The sequence below is a fragment of the Cetorhinus maximus genome, chromosome 4, assembly GCF_964194155.1.
Source record: "Cetorhinus maximus chromosome 4, sCetMax3.hap1.1, whole genome shotgun sequence".
Lineage (NCBI taxonomy): Eukaryota > Metazoa > Chordata > Chondrichthyes > Lamniformes > Cetorhinidae > Cetorhinus > Cetorhinus maximus.
This window is the reverse complement of record NC_135882.1, coordinates 56,369,736-56,393,398: the sequence shown is the minus strand read 5'-3', so window position 1 is coordinate 56,393,398 and position 23,663 is coordinate 56,369,736. Positions and strand designations below refer to the sequence as shown.

At 45.1% G+C, this 23,663-nt stretch overlaps 1 protein-coding gene across 1 annotated transcript in view; it reads right to left on the bottom strand.

Annotated features, from left to right (window-relative positions):
- The window catches only part of csmd3b (CUB and Sushi multiple domains 3b), a 2,128,577-nt gene that overhangs the window by 706,357 nt on the left and 1,398,557 nt on the right, over positions 1-23,663 (bottom strand). Inside the window, exon 12 of the mRNA XM_078541225.1 lies at positions 14,579-14,691. Coding sequence (XP_078397351.1) covers positions 14,579-14,691 — 113 coding nt within the window. The remainder of the gene's footprint in view (positions 1-14,578; positions 14,692-23,663) is intronic.

The window sequence follows — 23,663 nt, the reverse complement described above, 5'->3', positions numbered from 1 at the left end:
TGCGCCGGAGTCGACAGGTTCAGTATAATTTCCCTACATTACAATTCCATCATTCTAGAAAAAAAGCCTAGTGCCTGTTTTTTTTTATGGCTTTGCTAATCTGTGGCACAACCTTTAGTGACTGGTGTATCTGAGATTTCTTTGTTCTTCCACTCCACTTAGCCTTGTGCATTCCAAGTAACAAGTGACCTCACCATTCTTCCAATCAAAATGTGCTACCTCACATTTGTCTGTATTGAACTGCATTTGCTAATTATTTGCCCATTCTGTAGGTTTATTAATGTTCATCTCCAATGTGTTGCAGTCCTCCTCAGTATTGACTGTACCCTTCAATTTGATGTCAGTCATAGATTTTGAAATTTTGTTTTTGATTCCAAAGTCCAAATCATGCATATAGATTGTGAACAGCAGTGGTCCCAGCACTGACCCTTGTGGAACACCATTTCTCGCCTTAATTAATTAGTTTATTACAGGGCACCATCTTGAAAGCATTTTGAAAATCCAGATAAATTACATCCATTGTCTACTCTCTCTGCTCCCTCCTCAAAAAATTCAAAACGGTTGGTTAAGCAAGATCTCCCCCTTTGAAATCCACGGTAACTTCATTATTATATATTTATTTTCTAGATGTTCTTCTATTCTTTTCTTCAGTAGAAATTCCATTATTTTTCTACCACTGATGTTAAGCTGACTGATCTATAATTCGCTGGGAAAGTTCTGCTCCCTTTTTAAATATAACTATTACATTAGCTATCCACCAATCAGCAGGCACTACATGTTGGTTGAGGGAGAATATTGGGCAGGATGCCAGGAAGAACGCCTCTGCTCTTCTCCAAAATCGTGCATGAGATTTTATATATCCACCTGAGAGGGAAGACATCTTAGTTTAACATCTAATCCAAAAGATAGCATCTCTGACAGCGTTGCACTCTTTCAGTACTGCACTGTAGTGTCAGCCTACATTTTGTACTGACTCAGAGATAAGAGTGCTACCAACTGAATCATAGCTTACGTGGGTCTCCAGCCCCTGCCCTCCAACCCCATAACGTGATCAATGGCCTTCTTATGAGGACGTGCAGAATCAGCTTCCTGAAGGTTGCCACTCATTTCTTCAAATTGGCTGCAAACCATGTTGCTCAAGTCGGCTGCTTTCTCCAGTGCTACCATTTCCTTTTATTTTAAAACATCAGCAGCCATCCAACAATAAATTTATCTTTAACATGAGGGTGACAACTTTAACTTAACTGCCCAGCGGGTAGATGACAGGACTGCATCAGCCTTCCATTTTACAACCAGGGTGTTTTTACTCTCCACTGACATTAGTACCAAGTAAAACAGTTTGTTGATCTGATCCTGCCAGTTTCCTGCTGAGCCAGTTAGATTAAAATTACCCTTGATATCTGTTTGCATTTTAAAAACAACAGGATAGATTTTCCCTTGTTCCGCACCTGACAGATTGGCATTCTCAAGCATAGGGACTGAAGAAAGTAGAAGGTTGCTCCCTTGCACCAGGCCCCAGAAGTTTAACTCAGCAGCACCCATTTCAGGCCTATTTGAAGCCCCATCTTGGTTATTGTTTTGCTATGTGGTATCCAGTGCTGCGGTTGCACTCCAGAAAACTAGGCCAATGTGTAGCTTAACAGGTGATCCTGAAAGAGGAGACTGCAAGCTGCAATCAGCAAGGCAAATGTGTAAAATATGCCCATCTGAATGTGGATTTAAGAGGAACAGGAGTGTTCCTTTGGACCACATTTTAAAACTGTGGACAACTGCTGGGCATCGCTAATGTTTTCCACAAAGACCACCACTTCTACTGCATCATTCTGGCCTCTACCCCAATTCAAACATCTGTATGCCTCCTCATCCCCAATCTCCACCACAACTGTTACCCTCCGTCCCAGGAATTGCCACCCACCACATTCAATTGTCCACCTTTCCAGTTCCCTTTGGCCACTTTCCTGATGTTCGATTTCTTTTTTTTCAACAAGCTGTCAGCAAATGCCTATTAGACATCAGCAGCTTGATAATGAAGCCTGAAAGCCCAATATATCACTCCACTGAAACACAGGAATTCATCGCACGCTCCCTGTAATTCTTGGGCACACTTGAAAATCTATGGACAGATCTCTGCCCCTAATCCAGTGCCCTAGCATTTACTGGAGCAATCCCCACGATGCTTAAATGTTCAACTGCAAATGAGTTAAAAGGGGACGTCCTTAGCTTCCTGTAACTCAGTGCATTGGGCTCCCTTTTAGAGGGCTACTTGTTGCTTCCTCCGAGATGAAGCAGACCTTCAGCATCCTGCACCTTTTGGGAGTGTAGCCCTACCGTTCAGTAAGCCTGATCATGTGGTTGATGTCAATTTGAAGGAAGTTCAGGAATGGTCACCCAAAGCACCCTCCAGTTTCAGGTAGTATAGATCCTCTTTAATAGGCAAATCAGGATCATAACAACCTGAATATCATTTAGGTTGGAACAGTTCAGAGCACATGGCTGCTAATAAACTGATCAGTTCTTTGGCTGATGGTGCCATAGGCCAAGCAAAAGCATGTTTGAAGTCAGTTCTGTAGAATCCAAAGGAATGATCCTCAGAACTCCATTAAAAATCTGATCCACTGCCACTCTATCAATCAGAACTGTGCAAGCAGCCTTAAAAAAGTCAACATAGAGACAAAAGTACGAGGAAGAATGTTGAATTAATGTAATGCTATGTTTTTAAGAATGCTATTAAGAACACAAAGTCAACAAAGAAATTTAATTAAAAAGAAATATCTATAGCCTGAGACAAATAGGTTCTGAAACAGACCAAAAAATTTTGCAACGAAAATTTACGCAAGCATACAAATGTAATGGAAATAGTAATAAGAGAAATTGTTGATTATCTACTGTGTTAACTTTAGATGCTGAGATCAACTTGCTGGAAAAATAAACAGCAAAAATGCAAAACCAAATTTCAAAAATTAATTTAAATGTAATTTTAACTGCAATTCGAAACATAAATCCTTCTTAATTGCTTACAGCACAGAGCCATTCACATCTCAGTAGATGAATAGGCATTTTATAGCATGTCAATCAGAACCACAATATGTTAAAATGCCAGAAAAGAAAAACTTGCAAATGATTCGAATAACAAAAAAAAAATAATGCCAAGAACTGATGTGAAAAGCCAAAGCATTTTGTGGTTAAAAGGCAGCCTTTTTTCAATATTTTCCACTTTGGTTCCCTTAATAATTCAATGCTTAGTGATTGGGGAAACAATGCTTAGTGATTGGGGAAGGCAGCCAGATCGATTAAAGATGAAGAGAGAGATTACGATTTCTGCATGCAGTTGAGAGTTGGTATCATGGGCCTAAATTTTCCATTAGGTGGGTGGGCGGAGCTGAAGCTGACGCGATCAGGGCCGCGCCACCATAGTGAACGGGCGGGCCAATTAAGGCCTGCCCAGCGCATTTCCCACTGCCGTGGAGAGCGGGACTCTTAAATTTGCGGCGGGCATGTACAGACCGCCGGGTCCAATGGCGACCCGGTAGTCTGTACAAAAAAAGGCCAGGCAGCCTCCTTTAGGCTGTTCACAGTGGCCACCTACAGGTGGCACCGCAGGGGGCCTGCACGGCAGACCAATGTAGAGGGAAAGCCAGAGGAGGAGGGCAGATTGCAGGGTGTGGGCGAGAAGCAGGCCAGACTGCAGAGTAGGCCAGCGGGGGGGCCAATGTGCCCCTCGCTTTTCCAACGACTACCTTGCTGCCAGCACAGCGGGGGATGCTGTTTCCCCAGGATGGGAGGAGGAGGGCCCCCCACGTGACGAAACGTGCCTGGGAGGAGGTGGCGGAGATGGTGAGTTCCCGGGATGTGGTGCATCAAACTTGGATCCAGTGTCGTAAGTGGTTCAACGATTTGTTGCGCTCTGGAAGGGTGAGTACCATGTTGGCCTTGGGCATTTAACCCAGCAGGTAGCCTTGGCCTTTGAGGGCCCCCCACCCCCCACCACGTCTTACTGTCGTGACTGCATTGAATCATGTTGGGCATTTGTCGCACACTGGGTGGTCAAACAGATAGTAACCATGCTTACATCAGCCTTAGTGGTTAATGAGAAGATGGGTTCTCCCTGCACCATGTGTTGGTCTTAGTTGCACTTGAGTAGTCTGGGGGCAACTTGCAGGAGATGCAGCTAGGCGCACACTCATAACTCCAACACATGTCCTATTCACAGTGATGAGATGGTGGAAGGGCAGCCTCAAGGTGTCGTGGCCAAGAGCCATCTGGTGCCTTTGGCGCTGCACCTAGTTGCGCCTCCTTGTCATGGGAGCTAAGACCGTGTGTTTCTGAAAGTGATGGACGCAGAATGTGTCCAAGGTGGCCGTTGGGGGAGGGGGTTGGGAGCAGCCGTACTATATTTTGGCGACCGATAACCAGTAGTGTGGACAGGAGCTGCTGGAGGCCTCAGATGGTCGCTATGGTTGGGGTGCGGCGTGCGCGTGCAGAGTACATGAGCGATCAGCCCCAATAAATAGTCTTCTCTGTTCTGCAGGAGAAAAATGTGCACAATGCGCATGAACATTCACGCACTGGAGGCGACCAGGCCCAGCTTGTCATCTTGAGCCATTTCGAACAGCAGGCCCTGGAGCTGGAAACCTGCCATGTGCCCAAGTCCACAGGTGTCGGGGAGGCTGGGGAGGAGCGGCCAGGTATTTAAGGCCCACAGTCCCATCCGCTCTGTCTTCCCACCATCCAAAGCATTGATGATTGTTGCAATTGTTAACTCAGCAACACTGCTCATTCACAGACTGATAGAGTCAGACGTGTGGGTCATACACAAAGGTCTCTCGGCCCTTCGAAGATGCGCGTCTCTAGCACCTTCCAAAGTCGCCTTATCCCATTTCTGACCACTATCCCCATGGCCTAGCATGCCATGGCATCGCTACTGCACATCCAAATACTCATTACATCTTAGGAGGGTTTGTGCCTCCACCACCCTTTCAGCCAGTGCTTGGTAATCGGAGCCTCCTTCGGCACTGCACCTCAGTCATATTGAGGTATCTGCTTCGCTGCCTGTATACCCTGGCAGCAGGATAGTGGCATCTTCTGCGGCCCCTTCCACCTTGGACAACCTCTTGGCTCAGCGCCCGTTTTGCCTGCGCCTGTCCTCCCAAAGGTGGCTACCCTGGAGGCTGATTGTCTGCTCCTGGCCTCCTCCTTATTCTATCCCTCTCTTCCTCCTCAGAGGAGCTGCCTCCAGTGGAGATGTCAGAACCCATACCCAGGCTAAAGGGAGGTCTCCAGAAAGCTGCAGGCCTAATAAAGATTCCTGTCTGCAGAGTGCTGAGCTGAAGGTTCAAAGTACGCGGAAAGCTGCTGGAATTTGTTCTGAGCTGCTACAGATCACACCGGCAAGTTTAAAACACTTTCTGCAATAAAATACTTCACAGACCAGATTGACAACCCCACTGAGCCCTCTTATCCCACCTATGGATGAGTTTTGTTAAAAAGTCGCTTACCCACCTGCCCATTGTGCCCATGCGCCGAGCTGTAGATCGCACGGGCGCCTGAAAATAGGCGTCGATTGCCGAGTTAAGGGCCTCAAATAGCCCTTTAATTAATGGCGGGTGCGCGTCACGCTTCATCGCGCACCCACCCAACAAAATATTGCGATGGCGTGTGGTGACGTCGGGACGCTCGTCTGGCATCACCGCACGCCATTTTACACACTGGCGTGCAGGGCCCGCCCCCCCACACGTCACCCTGAAAATTCTGCCCATGGAAAGTGAGGAAGAACATGAAGTGGCAAAAGTCTGCACAGGTAGGTCAGGAAGGCATATAGATTTTGGGTAACAGCATAAAGAAGCAAAATGCATCATAGAAGCAGCTTTGGATAATAAGTCCAAGTCAGTTTAGCTTCTTGTTACGATTATGATATTTATTATGAGAATGATTCTGATGTGCTACCGATTAGACTGGATTTTGTTAGTTAGGCCTTGGTGGGCATGCAGGACGCGCTGTTTGGAGAACAAGTCCAACTTGAGAAACATCCTGCTGGCCTTCAGTGCTACACTAGAGACGTATACATAACACCAGGATGTACTGCAGCAGCAGATCAAAGGGGTAAAAGACAGATGGCAAAGAGGACAGGTGTTAATTTACTTTGTGAAGGAGGAATTGAGGAATAACAGAAGATTGATTGCCTTGAATTAAAGATTAGAGAATCACAGCAAAACTTGAGGAGAAGAGAATTTTCCCTTGAAGATAATTATCTCAACAAGTTAAAAATCATGAACTGGTGATTGCATGGAAGAGAAGTATGCATGAAACAAAGCTGAAGTATGTAGAGTTGATGGCTGAAGGCACAAATATAAAAAATGTAAGGCTCATGAGGTGGGCTATCAGGGCGAATAGATGAGGAAATCTTTAAAATGCTGCAGCGTTTCAAAGATTGGTAATATAATAAAGAAAATTGAAAATATAATAGGAAAATCATTGCTAATTATCATAGGGAAACACTCCAAGGCAAGGATGACTCCAGGAACTGAAGGGGACAGAAACTGTCTGTCAGATTTGTCAGCCAAGGCTCAGTTGGTAGTCCTCTCACCTCTAAGCCAGGAGGTTGTGTAGTCAGACCCACTTCAGAGGGAGAATTTTCCCCCCCGTCAGTGGGGGGTTGTGCGGGGGTGGGTGGGGGTGGGCACGATCAGGCCCATGCCGCCAATTTACGTGGGTGGGTGGGGGGGGAGGGGGAGGGGGGCAGGGGAGGCAGGGGGAGGAATTCCCTGAGTCAGGGCCTGCGGAGCGCAGAAATCTCCCTAGACACAGAGGTGTCTCAGGGAGATCAGTTTAAGTTTTAAAAAGCTGAATAATAAACACTTCATGAAACCTCATCCCATCCGTGGATGAGGTTCCATGAAAAATGCAAAGGCCGCCTGGTCTCTTTGCCTACCCACCAACCTTAAGGTTGGATGGGCAGCTCAGTTTATTGGTTTAATTAGTTTTTAAATGGCCTTAATAGGCCTTTGACAGTTTGGCGGGCGTTTAGCTGACTTGGCTGCATGCCCGCCGAGCTGAAAATCTAAATGACACGCAGTGACGTCGGGACACACATCCGACATCACCCCGCGTCATTTTACGCCTTGGTAAGTGGGCCCCACCGCCCCTCGCCGAGCCGAAAATTTGATCACAATCCAGGATTTGAGCACAACAATCTAGACTGAGGGAGTGCTTGCACTGTTCAAGGTACCTTTCAGGTACCCCATCTGCCCCCTGGGGTGGATGTAATAGATTTCACAGCGCTATTTCGAAGAAGTGCAGAGGAGTTACCCCCTGGAGTTATTGTCCTGGTCAATATTTATCCATCAATCAACATCATAAAAACAGATTATTTGCTCATCATCAGATTGCTGTTTGTGGGAACTTGCTGTGCTCAAGTTGGATGCCACATTTCTTACATTATATAAGTGACTACACTTCAAAAAATAGTTAAATGGCTGTAAAGCACTTTGAAATGTCTGATGGTCATGAAAGGCGCTAAATAAACGCAAATCTTTCTTTTTTAGCTGACACTGCCATTAGGTAGTTTCTTAGGTGAAACAGAATTGTATTTAAGACTAAAACTGCTGAAATGCCTGGCAACACTTGACAACCTGTATGATGTGGAGCAACAGTTGGTCTAATGCAGAACTGGCTCTGCCATGAAAACTTGCATGTTATTTCCCTTGTTGTAAATATCAGTCAATATTGCTTTCTAAGGTAGCAAGGATTAACTCTCCCTTCCCAGTATTGGTATGGTTGTACCTTTGAAAGGAATTTAATTTCTGAAAACAGCTTATAGATCTATTTTTATTTGTTGAAGACTATGCTCAAATTGGCTTGGGGTGAACTTTCAATCCATGTCAAGGCAATCAAATGCCTGGGCCTTAGGACTTATCTATAGATCAAGTTTGAAAATTAAAAATATCACTTGGTAGATTCAAGTGGAAAGCTGCTTGAAAGATGTAGACTAGTACATAGCAAATGATTTCACTGGCAAGTGTGACAGAAGAGATTATAATGAAGGGTCATGCATCCCGATTTAAAGAATTAATTACTTGACTACAACTGCTTGAAATGGACACAGAACAAAAAAATCTATTCCTGGTAAAACCATATATGGAAAATAAGCATCCAAAAGTGTTGTATTCTGTAGTATTTGCAAAAGGAAAAAATGAAGAACCCAAAAGCAATGATCACTGCATGGAATCATTGGAGAATTTAATCTAAAAAGTATTCAGAAATAGTTGACTAGTTATGACCAGCCTAACAACAACAGTAACACAGTAAAATGTCACAAGAAACTTTTGCAGGATGCCAGGTTCTCAAAAATTAGCCAAAATGGGTTTTTCTTTCTGAAAGTATTATTCACACTTTAAATTTGCTGGATGCAACATTATGGCCAGGATTTTACATTGGTCGGGCTGGCTTGGTGGGAGCGGGTAGGGGTGATCCCGGAGACACCTGCGATCAGCTCGACACCGCAATTTCACGTGGGTGGGCCAATTAAGGCCTGCCCAGCGTGAATTGGGAGTAGTGCTGAGCGCTCCCTGTACGGGTGGGGGGAGGAGGGAGAGTCGGGTCCAGCGCTCTTTCGCACATACACGTGAAAGAATGCTCCAATCTCCCTGAGGCATGGAGCTGCCTCAGGGAGATTGAAGCACTTTTTAAAGACATTATTAAAGATATTAAAAATTTAATGAACCATGTCCCCTCATGTGACCGTGTCTCATGAGATGGGACATGTTTTTATTTTCAAAATAAAGTTTTCATATAATCAGTATTAGCTTTAGGAAACCTCATCCCACTCGTGGATGGGCGGGCAGTGTAAATTTGGAGTTAATTAGTACGTTAATGACCTTAATGCGCCTTTCAATTATCAGCGGGCATGCAGCCGACTCCGGCGTGCGCCAGCCGAACGAAATATCGCCATACAGCGCGATGGCGTCGGGATGCATGCCCGACGTCACCACGCGTCATTTTGCGCTCCGCCGTGTCAGGCGCACGTCCGCATGCCGAATGTAAAATTCTGCCCTATATCTTTTTTTTATATGACAAATATTTTATATATATGCAATATGGAGATTCCACCGAGTTGTGTTGGTTTTTTTGGTGAAGTTTGTCTGCAATCGTCCAAACCTGTGCCCAGTATTCTCAAAGTTCAAGCATTAATTACGTACAGTGTAAATCGAGTTTCCGTATCCTTATGCACTGGTTTAAAACACATTGGGTGGAATTTCCAGGACTAAGCCCCGTGGCGGGGGCAGGAACGGGGAGTGTTTCCTGCCGCGGGGACTGATGGGAATTCATGCTGTCTTACATAATGCTCGTCTTATTAATTATGCAGTGGGGGGGGGGCGAGATTCCTGATGCTTTGCATGGCGGAGTGGGCTGCATTGCGCGTGGCCCGCCGTCATATCCGGGGGTGCCATATTTAAAAGGCCCCCAGACAGCAACCTACCCACCGTTCAAGGGAGAGAGATGGCCCGCAGATCACAGGGAGCTCTGGCCCTCAAATTCAGTCCTGCTGAATGAAGTGGAGGCCAGGAGGGACATCCTCTACCCAGAGGATGGGAGGAAGAGGCTGAGTCGACAGTTGAACCCGGCATGGAAGGAAGTCTCGAGGGCAGTCAGTGCATGGCTGGCGTCCACCTGAGGACTGCCCTGCAGTGCAGCAAGCAGATGAATCAGCTCCGGCAGGGTAAGTGGAACCTTCACCTCACTGAACAGTAGAGGGGAAATGAGCCTCTGTGGCAACATGATAAGGTGATGCCTCATTGCTTCACTGTAGTCCATCGAGACTGCAGATGGAGAGGCCACTGTGGGTCCCTGATCCTTCCACACAGAGAGCTAACATGCTGTTGGAGCTGTCAGTAGGAGGTTGGGGTTTGTGGGGGGAGTGGTGGCGGAAGATGGGGCAGGGGGGGTTAAGGGCACCAGTAAGCACCACTAATGACATACCACTGTGAGCCTTATCCTTATTTCTGCATGTTTTAACCACTCTGGAGGGTGCTGCCCCAGAACACTTGTAGACAACCTGCAGTGCATCAATCACATGGCACACAATCCAGTGGGTTATTTGTAAGACTGGAAACATGAGAAAGATACCTGAAACCCAATGGCTCTCAACCGCATCTTCTCTCTTTGCACGGAAAAAGTTAAGACATAATAGGAGAAAGAGAGAGAGAAGATGGGACTGGGCCGGGCTGACCTGAAGAACATGACCAACTTCTAGGGCAGCCCAGCTGGCAGGGCAGGAACGTGACAGAGCCTGCGGAGATGGAGCATTGAGCGGGCACTCTCCATCCAGTAAGGATCCATGTATGTCACATTGAAACCTAAGGGTCATGCGTTCCTTCATGCTGGAGGTGCCTCATGCAGTCACTCGCTCACTCCTCTCTCACTTACAGGTGCCAGCAGGAAGCAGCCAAGGCAAGAGGACAAAGCCCTTTCCAGCAGTCACACAAGCCCACAGAGGGCCAAAGATATTGGGGAGGAGGAAGAAAGTGCGCCTATAGAGACATCACAGCAGTCACCTGCACCCTCCACCAGCGCAGAGACACACACCTCAGTGGGTACTAGATGTGGTTCAGGAAGGGTCTCACGTTCCGGTAGTCACTGCACAGACATGTATCTGCAGCAGGAGGAGGCAGGGTCAGCTAAGCTCACCAGCACTTGGAGGATTGCTGGGGAAGGGGCATCTGCAAAGTCCAAGTCGGAAGATAAGCCTCTGCAATCGGCCACTCACAAGGTGCTGATGAGGCAGCATGAGGTGGGGGAACATCAGGCAGAGGTGGCGGAAGCCCTCAACAGAGCTGTATGTGAGGTGGAGGAGTCCCTCCGCCTGCTCTCTGATGAAGTGGTTCTGACCTGTGCATGCATGGAGGTCTCCATGGGGAGGACGGCGGACGCCATGGGGAACCTAGTCCAACAGATTCTGCCAGACATGCGAACAGACCTGCACTCCATCACTGTAGCCATGGGTGAGCATTCGCAGTGGCTACCCAGGAGGGAGACAGGCCTCCGGGTGCCCCTTCCCCTCAAGGGGTTAGGCAGGGGCCCTCGGGTGCCCAAAGGGAGGAGGGCTGGCAATTGGATACCCCTGGGATTTCCACAGGATTCCGAAGGTGTCCAGCCCTTAAGAATTCCCCTTGTCTGTGACCCCTTCATCCTCACTCTCTGTGAGCACAGAGGGAGCACCTGTTCCACAGCAGGACAGCCAAAGTACGGCCTGGCTTTCCAGGCCTCAGGGCTCCAGAGGACAGCCGCCGAGGTCACCCAAGACAACGGGGCAAACTGGTCAGCAGGCTGCCTCCACCCCTGCTGTGGATGTCCAGAGAGCACCTAGAAGAAGTGACAGGGAACAAAAAGTTAAGAAGGTTGGATTTCACATGTGGCTGCACGGGTGCACACTATGAATGTTAATCTTATGACACTTTTGTAAAATATTAGTACACGTGCACTTTAATGAGGTGTGATGTGGTTTATTTGCGATGTAGTTCTTAAGCCTGTGCACAACACCATTCTCCCAACCCCCACCATCTTCCAAGAAACACCCCAGGCTGGGTCTATGTCCCCCGGATTCATGCATGTGCAGGGAAGCAAAGGTATTTTCCAGGGCCCTTGCGAGCCGTGTGCAAGAAGTCTCCAGCGCATACTGAGCCTTTGCCCTTTGCACTCTCAACTGTCCCAGGGCCCTAGCATTGTAAGTTCTACATGCTGGGATTTCCTTCAGTTGTCCAGTTGAGCTGACCTGCATCTCTGCCCACTCCTGCTGACCCAACTCCCTTGCAGCATCTCGAGATCTCCACCATGTGGCTCTGTATAGTTACTTGCAGCCATGGTCGCTGTCACCTTTGAGGTCAAGCCTAATACCTTTTCCCCTCCCCCTGTCACCCATACCCACTCTCCTGTAACCATTGACACCCCAGGGAATCACTTTTGACTTTCATATTCATCTTGAGGGTGATGGGGGAAGGTTGAAGGGTAAATGTGGGAAAGTCCCCTACCCTCACGTGGAGCCCAACCCCTCACAGTTGATCTGTCTCCCTCATTTCACTGACACCCTGAAACTGCTTCTCATTGTGTCTCCCCTCCAACAACCCTCAGCGCCCCTTCACCCAACATTGCAGGACCCTCACCCTCCCATCCTACCAGCTCCCATTGTCCCCTTTAACCCTCACCATCCCTTCCTATCACCGATTCCCTGAGTTTGCTCCCTCGCTCACGTCTATTGACAGCACAGACCTCTCCTTCTGAGCCCCTTTCCCCTCTTCCCCCATTGCCCGTTCACACCTGCACAACTTACCCCGCCCATGCCCCACCAGCACGCCTGCAAGGCCCTTAACACCCTCCCACTCCATACCACCTCACCCATTTGTTGACCCCCGCAGCATCTCTCTCTTTTCCCTGCCACCCCTAATCTCCCCTGACTCCCTCTAGGCCTCCACACCCACCCCACTTCTCCATTCCTCTCTTCTGCATTCCATTAATGGGATGCAAAACGGTTTCACACTGACCTCTAGTCGTAATGGTGACTGGCCATGGCGGGCGGGAGTGCAAGTTCCCGCCATCATTTTACGCCAACAGGAAAACACTTTTACAGCTCCTGCTGTATTCTCCCTCCCCACCATTAAACCCTACCACAGGGAATGGATGGGGAGGACAGTCTGGAAAATTCCGCCTATAGAGGTGGAAACCGGCTTTTCCCAAAAGACTGGCCATGCCCCTAGGATGAACAAATCACCATGCATGTTTGTGCTAATTGTACTCATTTGCAAGCCTTTGAGGGGGCTCTTAAAATAAAGCTGGTTCTTTGGGATGCAAGGACATTAATTGCTGTGTTTTAAACGTTTTTGAGTGTATACGTTTTTTAAACTTACTAAGAACTTCACTAATGTACACCTACATAAATTACAATTGGTTCTGCATTATTTATAAAGTCGCTCTCAGTTGTCTAAAATGGGGTCACTCACAAGGTTATAAATGCTTATAGTTTGTGATAATCCTATTTTCAGCTGCATTAGTCAAACTGTCGCCACTCTTCAATATGTCAAGGAATATATTTTAAAGCAAAATTTAGAATAAACATTCTAAAATGATGCACTGGTTTGTGGCAGACATTATATTTGTGTAATTTGCAAATGAGTTTAAATGGAAATTTGAGGAAAAATAAACGCCTCTCTGAACAAACACAATTTTGGATGCAATTTCCTCTCAGATCACCAACTGAGCCTAAAGCAGAAGCTCTACCCCATAATATATCATATATCATAACTAATATATGCCAATTAACATTATTAATAAATAATCTAAAGGAATAATAATTATCATTTTATAATGTGAGATTTACTGAGAAACAAAGCACAGCTGAGTGCTCCTAATTTGTTTGACTTCCAAATATTACAGTGGGGTAAGTGATCAATTTCAGGCACAATAATGCTGATGTAATCCACATAGAGCTAAATGTGTGTTTCAATTGTGTTCTTAAGATAACCAGTCTTTATGAGCAGAAATAAATGCTGCATGTAATTCATCTGTAAATGATACATTTACGCTGTTGAACAACAGTGCATGGCATGAAAATAGTCCAACAAATATACATCGAACAAAAAGTTCTGACAAATGTCACTTCAGGCTATTAAGTTCTGAACATGAAAGTGCACTGAATATTATATTCAAATAGTTTAGGGGTGATTGTCAGGCTTGCTGCAAGATTTGATTTATTAGCATTGATTGTTGGTTTAAAGTGCAAATCTTGTTTTTTGCAGTTTATTTGACTTCAAGGAACGTTAGCTGTAGAACACATTTGCAGGCGCTTACTGCTTTTCATGGAACTGATTGGTTCACTTTGAACTTCACATCACCATAACTTTTAAAGCAATGGTGATTTGTGCAGTAATACTTTTAAATTTATGGCAACGAAACTCAAAATGTGACTCATAACTCCACTGAAATGGCCTGGCCAGCCACCTAGACTCACCATCACTTTCTCAAGAACAGCTAGGAATGGGAAATAAATGTTGACCTTGCCAATGGTGCTCACATCCAAGGATTAGGAAATTTGTATGTACCCGCTAAATGAAACAAAGATTTTTAAGTAACTTTTCTTGAAGCCAGTGGCCCATTTAAAAGTCGGATTTTGTATGGTAAGATTGATGAGATTTGTAGAGTCTTTCTTTCCTTCATTGATTATTAAGGGTGATTAAATCCTGATAGCACAAACACATACAACTGCAATGGCTTTAGAATTATGATTTCTAAAAATGAAAGTGTCTTATATTTTCTTAACAACATATACAGTGCACAAAGGGCCTGGATTGCAATACCTTCTACATTTCCTTTCTTTTTATTTTTGGGTTTCAGCCATGGGTTTTTATGCAAGACACATTTTGTCTCTGCAAGTTGCAAGTCAATTCACATTGTATTGTTCAAAATATCAGCACTTACAATTTGGATTATGATTTGCACGTAAAGCCAAGAGTGAATGACATTCAAATAAATGAATGAAAACACTGCCCTACCGTACACAAACTTGTTATGTAGGATGTTTTTCATCTCTTACCTTTGTAGTTTATCTTAAAGCCAATTGATCCAATGCTTTCATCTGTTTGCAGATGTAACCACATCAGATTGCTCTTGCTTACAATCAGGTCTGGAACAAAGCTACCTGTCAACCTGCAGCCAATAACAAAAGGAAACAAAGCATCTGTTCAACTGAATGTCAATTTACTAATGCTCAAATTCCAAAAATGCCATTTGCTGAACCGAAAACCTTCCAACATTACAATATTTTAGCTCTAAACCCATCTGTACCTAATTGCAGCAAAGGAACTAATGAAAGCCAATGACATTATTTCTGTAATATCACAGTATGGCAGAATACTATCAGGTAATGGCTCAGTTATTGTACAAATAATCAAGGAATTAGATTAGGCTGTAACAATAATAATCAATAATGATCAATTTGTTTATTAATAGCAAGCAAATCTCAAAATAGATGGTGTGCTTTTAATATTGTTATCCCACTGTTGTCACTTATCTCTCCTCTCTTGAAAGCAGTGTAACTTGGGTTAGGATACATTTCTTATCCATCAGTTGCTTTCCAGAATCTCATTTAAATAGTCAATCTTTATATTGTAAGCTTGGGTCGTTCTTGTGTATATTTGACTACGGTGGTGTTTGTGGTGAGTGTGGCAGTGCCTGGGGTGGTAAGTGCAGCTAATTCTGGTCCAAACCTAATCATACATCTACATATAAGCTTTCTAGCAAGAAGATAGAAATAAACTGGAAAGAAATAGTACTGAAAACTCCATCTGTTTCTTCCCTTTCCCAGTCAAGGGTTCAGATGGCAACAATTGCAGTTCCACTGCCAAGCTGACAGAGATCAGCACACCCAGCAGATACTGGCTCCGTACCAAGTACTGAATTATTGAAACCAGTAGTATAGTTTTATTTCTCACATGATATGTGTACGCTGTACTGTTCTAGGACTCGGTCCTACATTTGGAAGTTGTGTAAGGTAAGGTATCAGCCAGCAATTATTATATAAGCAATCATTTTCCTTTCTTTCCTGTGCTGTTATCCTATTCCCTTTGGGCAATAAACATCCAAGAGCAACAAGAAAACAAGGGTTGATAAAAAATATAAGGAGAAAATACTGGAAATACTCAGCAAATCTGGCAACATCTATAGAGAGAGAAACAAGAGTTAAAATTTCAGGTTGATAACCTTTCATCAAAACTAAAAGATAGATATGTAATAGGTTTTAAGTAAGTCAAATAGGGGAGGATGGGAAAAAGAACAAAAATAAAGGTCTGTGATAGGGCATAAAATGCGAAATGTTAAATGACAAAAGAGTTGGTTGCGCAGATACAAAGGAAGTAGTAATGGGACAAGTAAAACCACAAAAGATGTGCCCAGAGGAGATAAGAATGGCAGAATAATGCACAGCTGCTGTCCAAAAGTAAAAATAAAACAAAAAAAGATTCAGACGAAAATGTGCAATGAGAAAGGAAACAAAATAGGGCAGAGATTGCGGTCTGAAATTGTTGAACTCAATGCTGGGTTCCAAGAGCTGTAAAGTACCTAATCAAAAGCGAAGGTCCTGTTCCTCAAACTTAGCATTACAGCCTTCCAGACTCATTATTGAGTTCAACAATTTCAGACCATAATCTCCGACTCCAATTTGTTTCCTTTACTTTGTATTTTTCGGTCTCAATCTTTGATTTTGTACAGCAACTGTTCATTATTCTGTCGATCACACTTGCTCTGGACACATTTTTTGTTTCTTTACTTGTCCCTTTACTATTCCCTGTGTCTGCCTCAGCAAGTCCTTTGTCATTTTAATATCTTCTGTCTTCTGCCATTAAAGACCTTCCCTTTTGTTCTTTTTCCTACCCTCCCCCATTTGACCTACTTAAAACCTATCATATCTTGTACTTCCCACAAGTTTGAAATAATCACACTTTTAAACTCATACACTGGAGCTTCATTGAATGTATTTCTCAGATCACACCATTTGCTGTGGGATGATACAAAGTGGGAAAGTCTTGCTACACTGTACAAGGCATTGATGAGACCAGAGAGTACTGTGTACAGCTTATGTCACCTTACTTAAGGAGGGATATACTTGCGTTGGAAGCATTTCAGAGAAGGTTCACTAGGCAGATTCCTGGGATGAAAGGTTTGTCTTATGAGGAAAGGTTTAGTGGGTTGGGCCTATGGAGTTTGAAAGAATGAGAGGTGATTTTGAGGGGGTAGATGCTCAGAGGATGTTTCCTCTCATGGGGGAATCTAGAACTGGGGGGCACTGTTTCAAAATAAGGTCTTTCCCATTTATGTGAAAGATGAAGAGAAATTACTTCTCTCAGAGGCTTGTTAGTGTTTGGAATTCTCTTTCACAGAGACTAGTGGATGCTCAGTTAGACAGATTTTTGATTGACAAAGGAGTTAAGGATTTATGGGGGGCAGACAGGAAAGTGGAGTTAAGGCCACAATCAGATCAAGCATCATCTTATTGAATGGTGGAACAGGCTTGATGGGCCAAATAGCCAACTTCTGCTCTTATTTTTTATGTTCTTATGTTGCTCAGCACCCTGACGTTAGTGCAGTAGTCAGTGATGTGACGTTCAGATTTTTAGACTCAAATGCCGGAGCTCCTCAAGTATATTTCTCAGATCACACCATGCGCTGCAGACTGAGACATTGTTGCTTGGTACTCTGACTGCAGTACAATAGTGAATGATATGGGACCTTGGATACTTTATATGCATGAACATGTAGGGTTGAATCTCCCGTGGGGTAGCAATCACTATCGGATTGGATTCCTACCTTAGACTGCAGCTCCAAATTTCTCACCCGGATTTACGACTCAGGTCTACTGAGAAATGTGGAGCGCACCTGCTCCTGGAGTCCTACAGTGTAGCATAGGAGCGTCAGAGAAAATAAAGTCACGCTCCCCTTTTACAGCGCTAGCTGCCGTATTCCGGTATGTTTAAATGTCCCTTTGTTTAAAAAGCCGCTTTGACAAGCTAGAAGGGAAGTTAAGTGTGTAATATAAATGGTTGAGAAAGGAAATGGGTTGGCAGGGTCAGGTGGTCGGGATGGGGTGTAGGCGGGGGATTTGTAAGGAGATGGGGAGGTTGTCGGGGGTGGGAGGGTAGACAGGGTGAATCAGGGGTCAGCTAGTGGGGGTAATCGGTGGGGGAGGAAGTCCAGGTGTGGGGGGTTAATAAAGTTGTCGGGGGGGTGCGCGGTTTAGGGGTAGTTGGGGTTGGGGACATATGGCCTGAATCTTCTGTTCGTCGATGGGGGGCAGGCCCCACCTGCCGACACGTAAAATGACGCGCGTGCGTCCCGACGTCACCGCGCGTCATTCAGATCCTCAGATCAGCAGGCATGCAGCGGAGTTGGAGCCGAAATGTCAAAGGCCTGTTAAGGCCACCTAGGTTCCAATTAAGATATTTAACTGAGCTGCCCGTCCAACCTTAAGATTGGTGGGTAGGAGAACAGCCCAGGCGGCCTTTGCATTTTTCATGAAACCTCATCCACGGTTTATAAATTAAATAAATTTTTAAATTAAAATTTATTGACATGTCCCAGCTCATGTGACAGCTTCACATGAGGGTGAGGTTTCTTTTGCTTATTAAATTTTTTTGCACTTAAACGAATCTCCCTGAGGCAGCTCTGTGCCTCAGGTAGATTTGTGCTCTTTTGCGCGCATGCACATGCACGCATGAGCGAAAGAGCGCAGGCTCCGAATCAGGCAACCCCCACCCCCCTGCCTGCACAGGGAGCGCTTCCGGGTGCGCGTCTTGGCCTGCCCACGTAAAATGGCGACGCCCAGCTGATCGCAGGCAGCGATCAGCTGCAAGCACACCCATGCCCGCTCCCGCTCAACCCTCCCAACAGGGAGAAAATTCTCCCCATAGTAAAGTGGGAGGCAGGTGCCCGGTGGGGGGGGGGGGGGCAGTGGTCAGCACTGAAGTTATCTCGGAGTTAGAACAGGTTTTAATGTTTCTAACTTTCCTGGGTAACTATCCTGCTAAGTAAGTCGGAACCATCCAACGTCTCTGACTTTAGGTCAGAGTTTTGGAGGGCTCCGAATGCAGGGGAGTTGCCCAATGGAAGCTCCTGCGGAGTCCTTGCATGGAGACTTCCGAGGGGTCCCCAGCACATCTTCTGGCATACCTCCGGGGTATGACCCTCCGAAGAACAGAAATCCAGGCCATACTTCCCAAGTCATATTGGAATAACCTAACAATATAACAAAATTATGACACTTCTAAGGTTTTCCTGTTCTGATGAAAGGTCATCGACCTGAAATGTTAACTCATTGCTCTCTCCGCAGATGAGTTGGGAATTTAGGTGATGTAGACCTGATTTTAGGGAATACAAACAGAATGTGTAGGAAAAGGTCAGCGAACGTGGCAGGATCTGCGGAGAGAGAAACAGTGTTAACGTTTTGAGTCCAATATGGCTCTTCAAACAGAGTTAACATTTCAAGTCCAATATGACTCTTCTTCAAAGAGTCTCTCTGTGAATGGGAGTTGGCACAGGAGCTGGCACAGTTCACTCAGCACCTCCTTATGGATTGCATCCACCTCAGAAACTTTCTCTGCCTTAAAGTAGAAGTCAGAGAAGTTTTCCTTGAAGGCCCCTTAAGGGTATGGCATCCTATTACAGCCCGCCTCCTCCTCCCTCTACACTCAGCTTCTCCCCCTCTGCTCTCTGTACTCCGTTTCACTGTTGTACTGCAGCTCAAGGAATACTGCAACTATAGCCCGCATGAGTGACAGCAAGCTTTCGGATGGCTTCAAACTACACTAAACTCTTTGGAAAAGTCCAGTCCCTTTTGACTCCAACAACTTTTCAGAAGTTCCTGAAGAGAGCACACAGTATTTTCACTAACTGTAACAGGAAAAGAAAATCAAAAGCACCTCACCAGAACGTCCATGCTCGTGGGGGGAGCGGGGAGACAAGGTGGCCCTTGTGCAGCTGTACGCATGTTCAGGTGGAATTGTTTAAGGGAGGGCATCAACAGGACCTGAGAGGCCCAAATTGGCAGACTGAGCACCAAATCAGTGCTAGACACTAAGTGACATCAGAATCTGCCCTCTCTGCATGTTTGTGATGCATGCATGGTCCACACTATCTCCCTTACAAGCAGATCGCACAGCACAGGTGTAATAAACTTGGACTGCAGGATGAGTTTCTTGCAAGAAACAGTAAAATTTATTTGCACACTCCAGATGAGGCTACATGCTTATTCCAAGACCAAGTCTAGAAAGCTTCAACTCTGAGACTCCCCACATTTAGGTCTGATTCATCTGTACGGTCACATGATCCCCATAACAGGAAGAAATGGTTTAACTGACAATGATTAAATTCCTCTCCCTTTAATTTTGTTTTACCCTCTTATTTACAAAAACATCTTAACCCATATTATACACAATTATATACAGCTCATGCCATCATAAGTTTAGTCTTTGAGGTGGCTTTCGGATTCGGGTAGAGCGACACAACTCTATAACTGGAGGTTCTTCCATTGGATCAACTTGAACAGGAGCTGCAGCTTTGGGGACATCCCTAGCCCCATGGCAGTTCAGGATTATTTCCTTCAACGGAGACATCAGGCATGTCTATTCTTTGTTGATCTGGCACCTCGGGGGGGTCGAAGTTTTGATTTTGGTTTCAGGTGGATTAACTGGTTGTTGGAGGGTTTCTCGACTTCTGAGATGAACCAAATGTTTCCTAACAATCCTGTTTTCCACTCCTACTTGATAAGGTAAAGGTCCTGTTTCAGAGGCGATTGGACCAGGGACCATCTCCGTCCAGTTGCAAAAACCGTCTCTCCCACAGTAAGCTCTCAACCTTTACTGTGAACGTCATGATTCACTTTCTGATTTTCCTGGTTTCTCTCCACCTTCCCCTCCAAATTAGGGAACGCTAGACTCAATCTTGTATGAAGTTGGTGCTTCATTAACAATTCTGAAGGTGTTAAACCAGTAGTCACATGAGGAGTTGTGTGGTAGCTGAACAGGAATCTTGAAATTCGTGTTTCTAATGTTCCCTCTGTTAGTTTCTTCATGCCTGTTTTAAAGGTTTGTACTGCTCTTACTGCTAACCCATTGGATGAGGGATGATAGAGTACTGTTCTGATGTGTTTACTCCAATTTAGGTTCACAAAGCTTTGGAATTCAGTGCTAGTGAAAGCAGTACCATTGTCTGACACAATAACGTCAGGTAAACCATGAACACTGAAGCTCTGGCGCAATTTTTCAATGGTTGCAGATGAATTGGGTGATCTCACTTCAAACATGTCAATCCATTTGGAATGTGCGTCGATGATCACAAGAAACATGGTACCTAGAAATGGCCCTACATAGTCTATATGTAGTCTGACCCAGAGTCGACCAGGCCACTCCCACGGATGCAGTGAAGCTGAAACGGACAAATTCTGCTGGTGCTGGCACTGGAGACAGTGTGTCACCATTTTTTTTATATCACTGTCTATACCTGGCCACCAGATATAACTCTATGCAAGCATCTTCATTGTGAAATACCAGGATGCACACCATAGAGTTCTTCCAGTAATGGTTCTCTTCTTTGCACAGGGATAACAACTTTTGCTTCCCATGATAAGATGCCATCTTGACAACTCAGTTCTGATCTATGTACAAAGAATGGTTTTAATTCCTCAGGGACTTGTGCATTTGACCATCCTTGTAATACCTGTTCACAGACTTCTGCTAAAATTGGATCCCGATTTGTCCAATTCTTTACCTGTCCAGCACAAACTGGTGAGGAGTTCATGAAATTCAATGCAAGTACTACCTCTTGAGGTAGTGGAGCATGTGTAATGCTATCAGGCAAATGGAGACGACTGAGGGCATCTGCATTTGCTATATGCACACCCGGACGATGCATAGAAGTGTACTCGTATGCCGACAAAATTAAAGCCCATCTTTGAATTCTAGCAAAGGCTATCAGTGGAATTGCCTTATCTTCACTAAACAACCCTAAGAGTGGTTTGTGATCTGACATTATGGTGAAGTGTCGGCCATGCAAATACTGATGGAACTTCTTTACTGCAAATATGATTGATAAGCCCTCTTTTTCAATTTGTGAGTAACCTTTCTCAGCTGCAGAAAGGGTTCTAGATACATATCCTATCAGTCTTTCAGATCCATCCTTCATCTTGTGTGACAACACTGCTCCCACTCCATAAGGAGATGCATCACAAGTGAGTATCAATTCCTTAGACGGGTTATAGTGTACAAGCAGACATGACCAGTGTAAAAGCTTCTTAACTCCAGTGAAGGCTTCCTCTTGCTGTGCCTTCCAGGACCATCTGTGGTTCTTCTTCAATAATAAGTGTAAAATGGCTAACACTGTAGATGGATTAGGCAAGAAGCGACCATAATAGTTTACCATGCCCAAAAACAACTTGAGACGTTGGGAGGAGCGGGCGCTTCCTTGATTACCCTGACTTTTTCCTCGAATGGATGCAACCCTTGGGCATTCACATGATCACCCAGATACGTAACTTCCTTTGCTTGGAAAGTGCACTTTTCTTTTTTTAAACAAACACCAGCCTCCAAAAATCCCCTCAGAGCCTCTTCCAGTTTGCCTCATGCTTTGCTTCTATGGATCCTGTGATCAGGACATCGTCCAGGTACACTATAACTTCGGCTTTCCATGGTTCTTTGGAAAATTGCACAGGCAGATGACACACCGAAGGGTAGGTGTGTATATCGGTACAGGCCCTTGTGCATGTTTATGGTGACATAACTTCTTGATTTGTTGTCCAGCTCGAGCTGCTGATACGCATGACTCATGTCCAGTTTAGTGTCGGATCTTCAATCTTTGGAATTGGGTATTTGTCTTATTTTGTATCCTTGTTCACCATTAATTTATAACCTCTGCTGATGTGAATGGTTTGGTCTGGTTTCAGCACAAGGACTATGGACGCTGCCCATTCTGAAAACTGGACTGGCTGGATTATTCCTAACTTCTCCAAACAACACAATTCCACATCTACCTTTTCTTTTAGAGTGTAAGGCACAGGTCTTGCCTTAAACAACCGGGGCGTTGCTTCAGGGTCCACGTATATTTTAGCTTGTAGACCTTTGATTTTCCCCAACTCATCTCGGAATACTCTGTCATATTTTTTCAACAGCTCTGGAATTCCTCCTGTCCTGACCTGAAAAATTTCTGTCCAGTTTAGTTTGATTTCTTTCAACCAATCACGGCACAGAAGACTAGGTCCTTCTCCTGTTACAACAATTATCGGCAGCTGGGCTGCCTGTTGCCCGTATGATACAGGTACAGGGGTGATGCCTTTCACCTGTATTGCTCCTCCTGTAAATGTTTTTAACTGAGCAGCGGTTTTCTCCAAACTCAATGGCTGAGTACCTTCTCTGAGGTATTTAAAGATGTGTTCTCCCACCGCTGTGGTTGATGCTCCTGTATCCACCTCCATGAGCAGAGGCTTTCCATTTACTTGCAGCATAACAGTGATTGGTTCAGTTTTCCTGGCCTTCATATTGTGTATTGAATAAACGTCAGCCTCAGTAACTTCTGGCTCCTCTATGTTGTGCACTTCATTAAAGTTGACCTGATGTCTGAAAGGCCATCTTGATCTAGTCCTGCACTGTTTAACAACATGGCATTCTGCCTCTTTAAATCTACTAACTTCTGGGTTACTGATGAGCTGCGTCAAGAGTTTCCTTTTATTTTTTTAACAGTAGGGACTGCGATAGCCTCCCTGGTCTTCACGTCACACCGGCGGCAGGTTCCCGCCCTAACTGCAAAACGGTTCCATGTTGCCCACTCTGCAGAGTCCGCGAATCCCTCTCAGCACTCTCCATCGCTAGCGCTGTCTCCATGGCGCTTCAGGTCTATTTCAACTTCTGCAAGCAAATGGCGCTGAATGGCGACATCGCTTATGCCGCAAACCAAATGATCTCGCAACGTCATTTAAAGTATCACCAAAGTCACAGTGCTCCATTAACTGTTTTAAATTTGCAATGTACATTGTGATTGACTCAAGAGTTAAACTTGAATTTTTTCATGATCATTGAGGGTTTAGGCTGAAAACGTCCCTTCAAGAGGTCCACTAGCTCGGTGAAGGATCTAGACTTTGG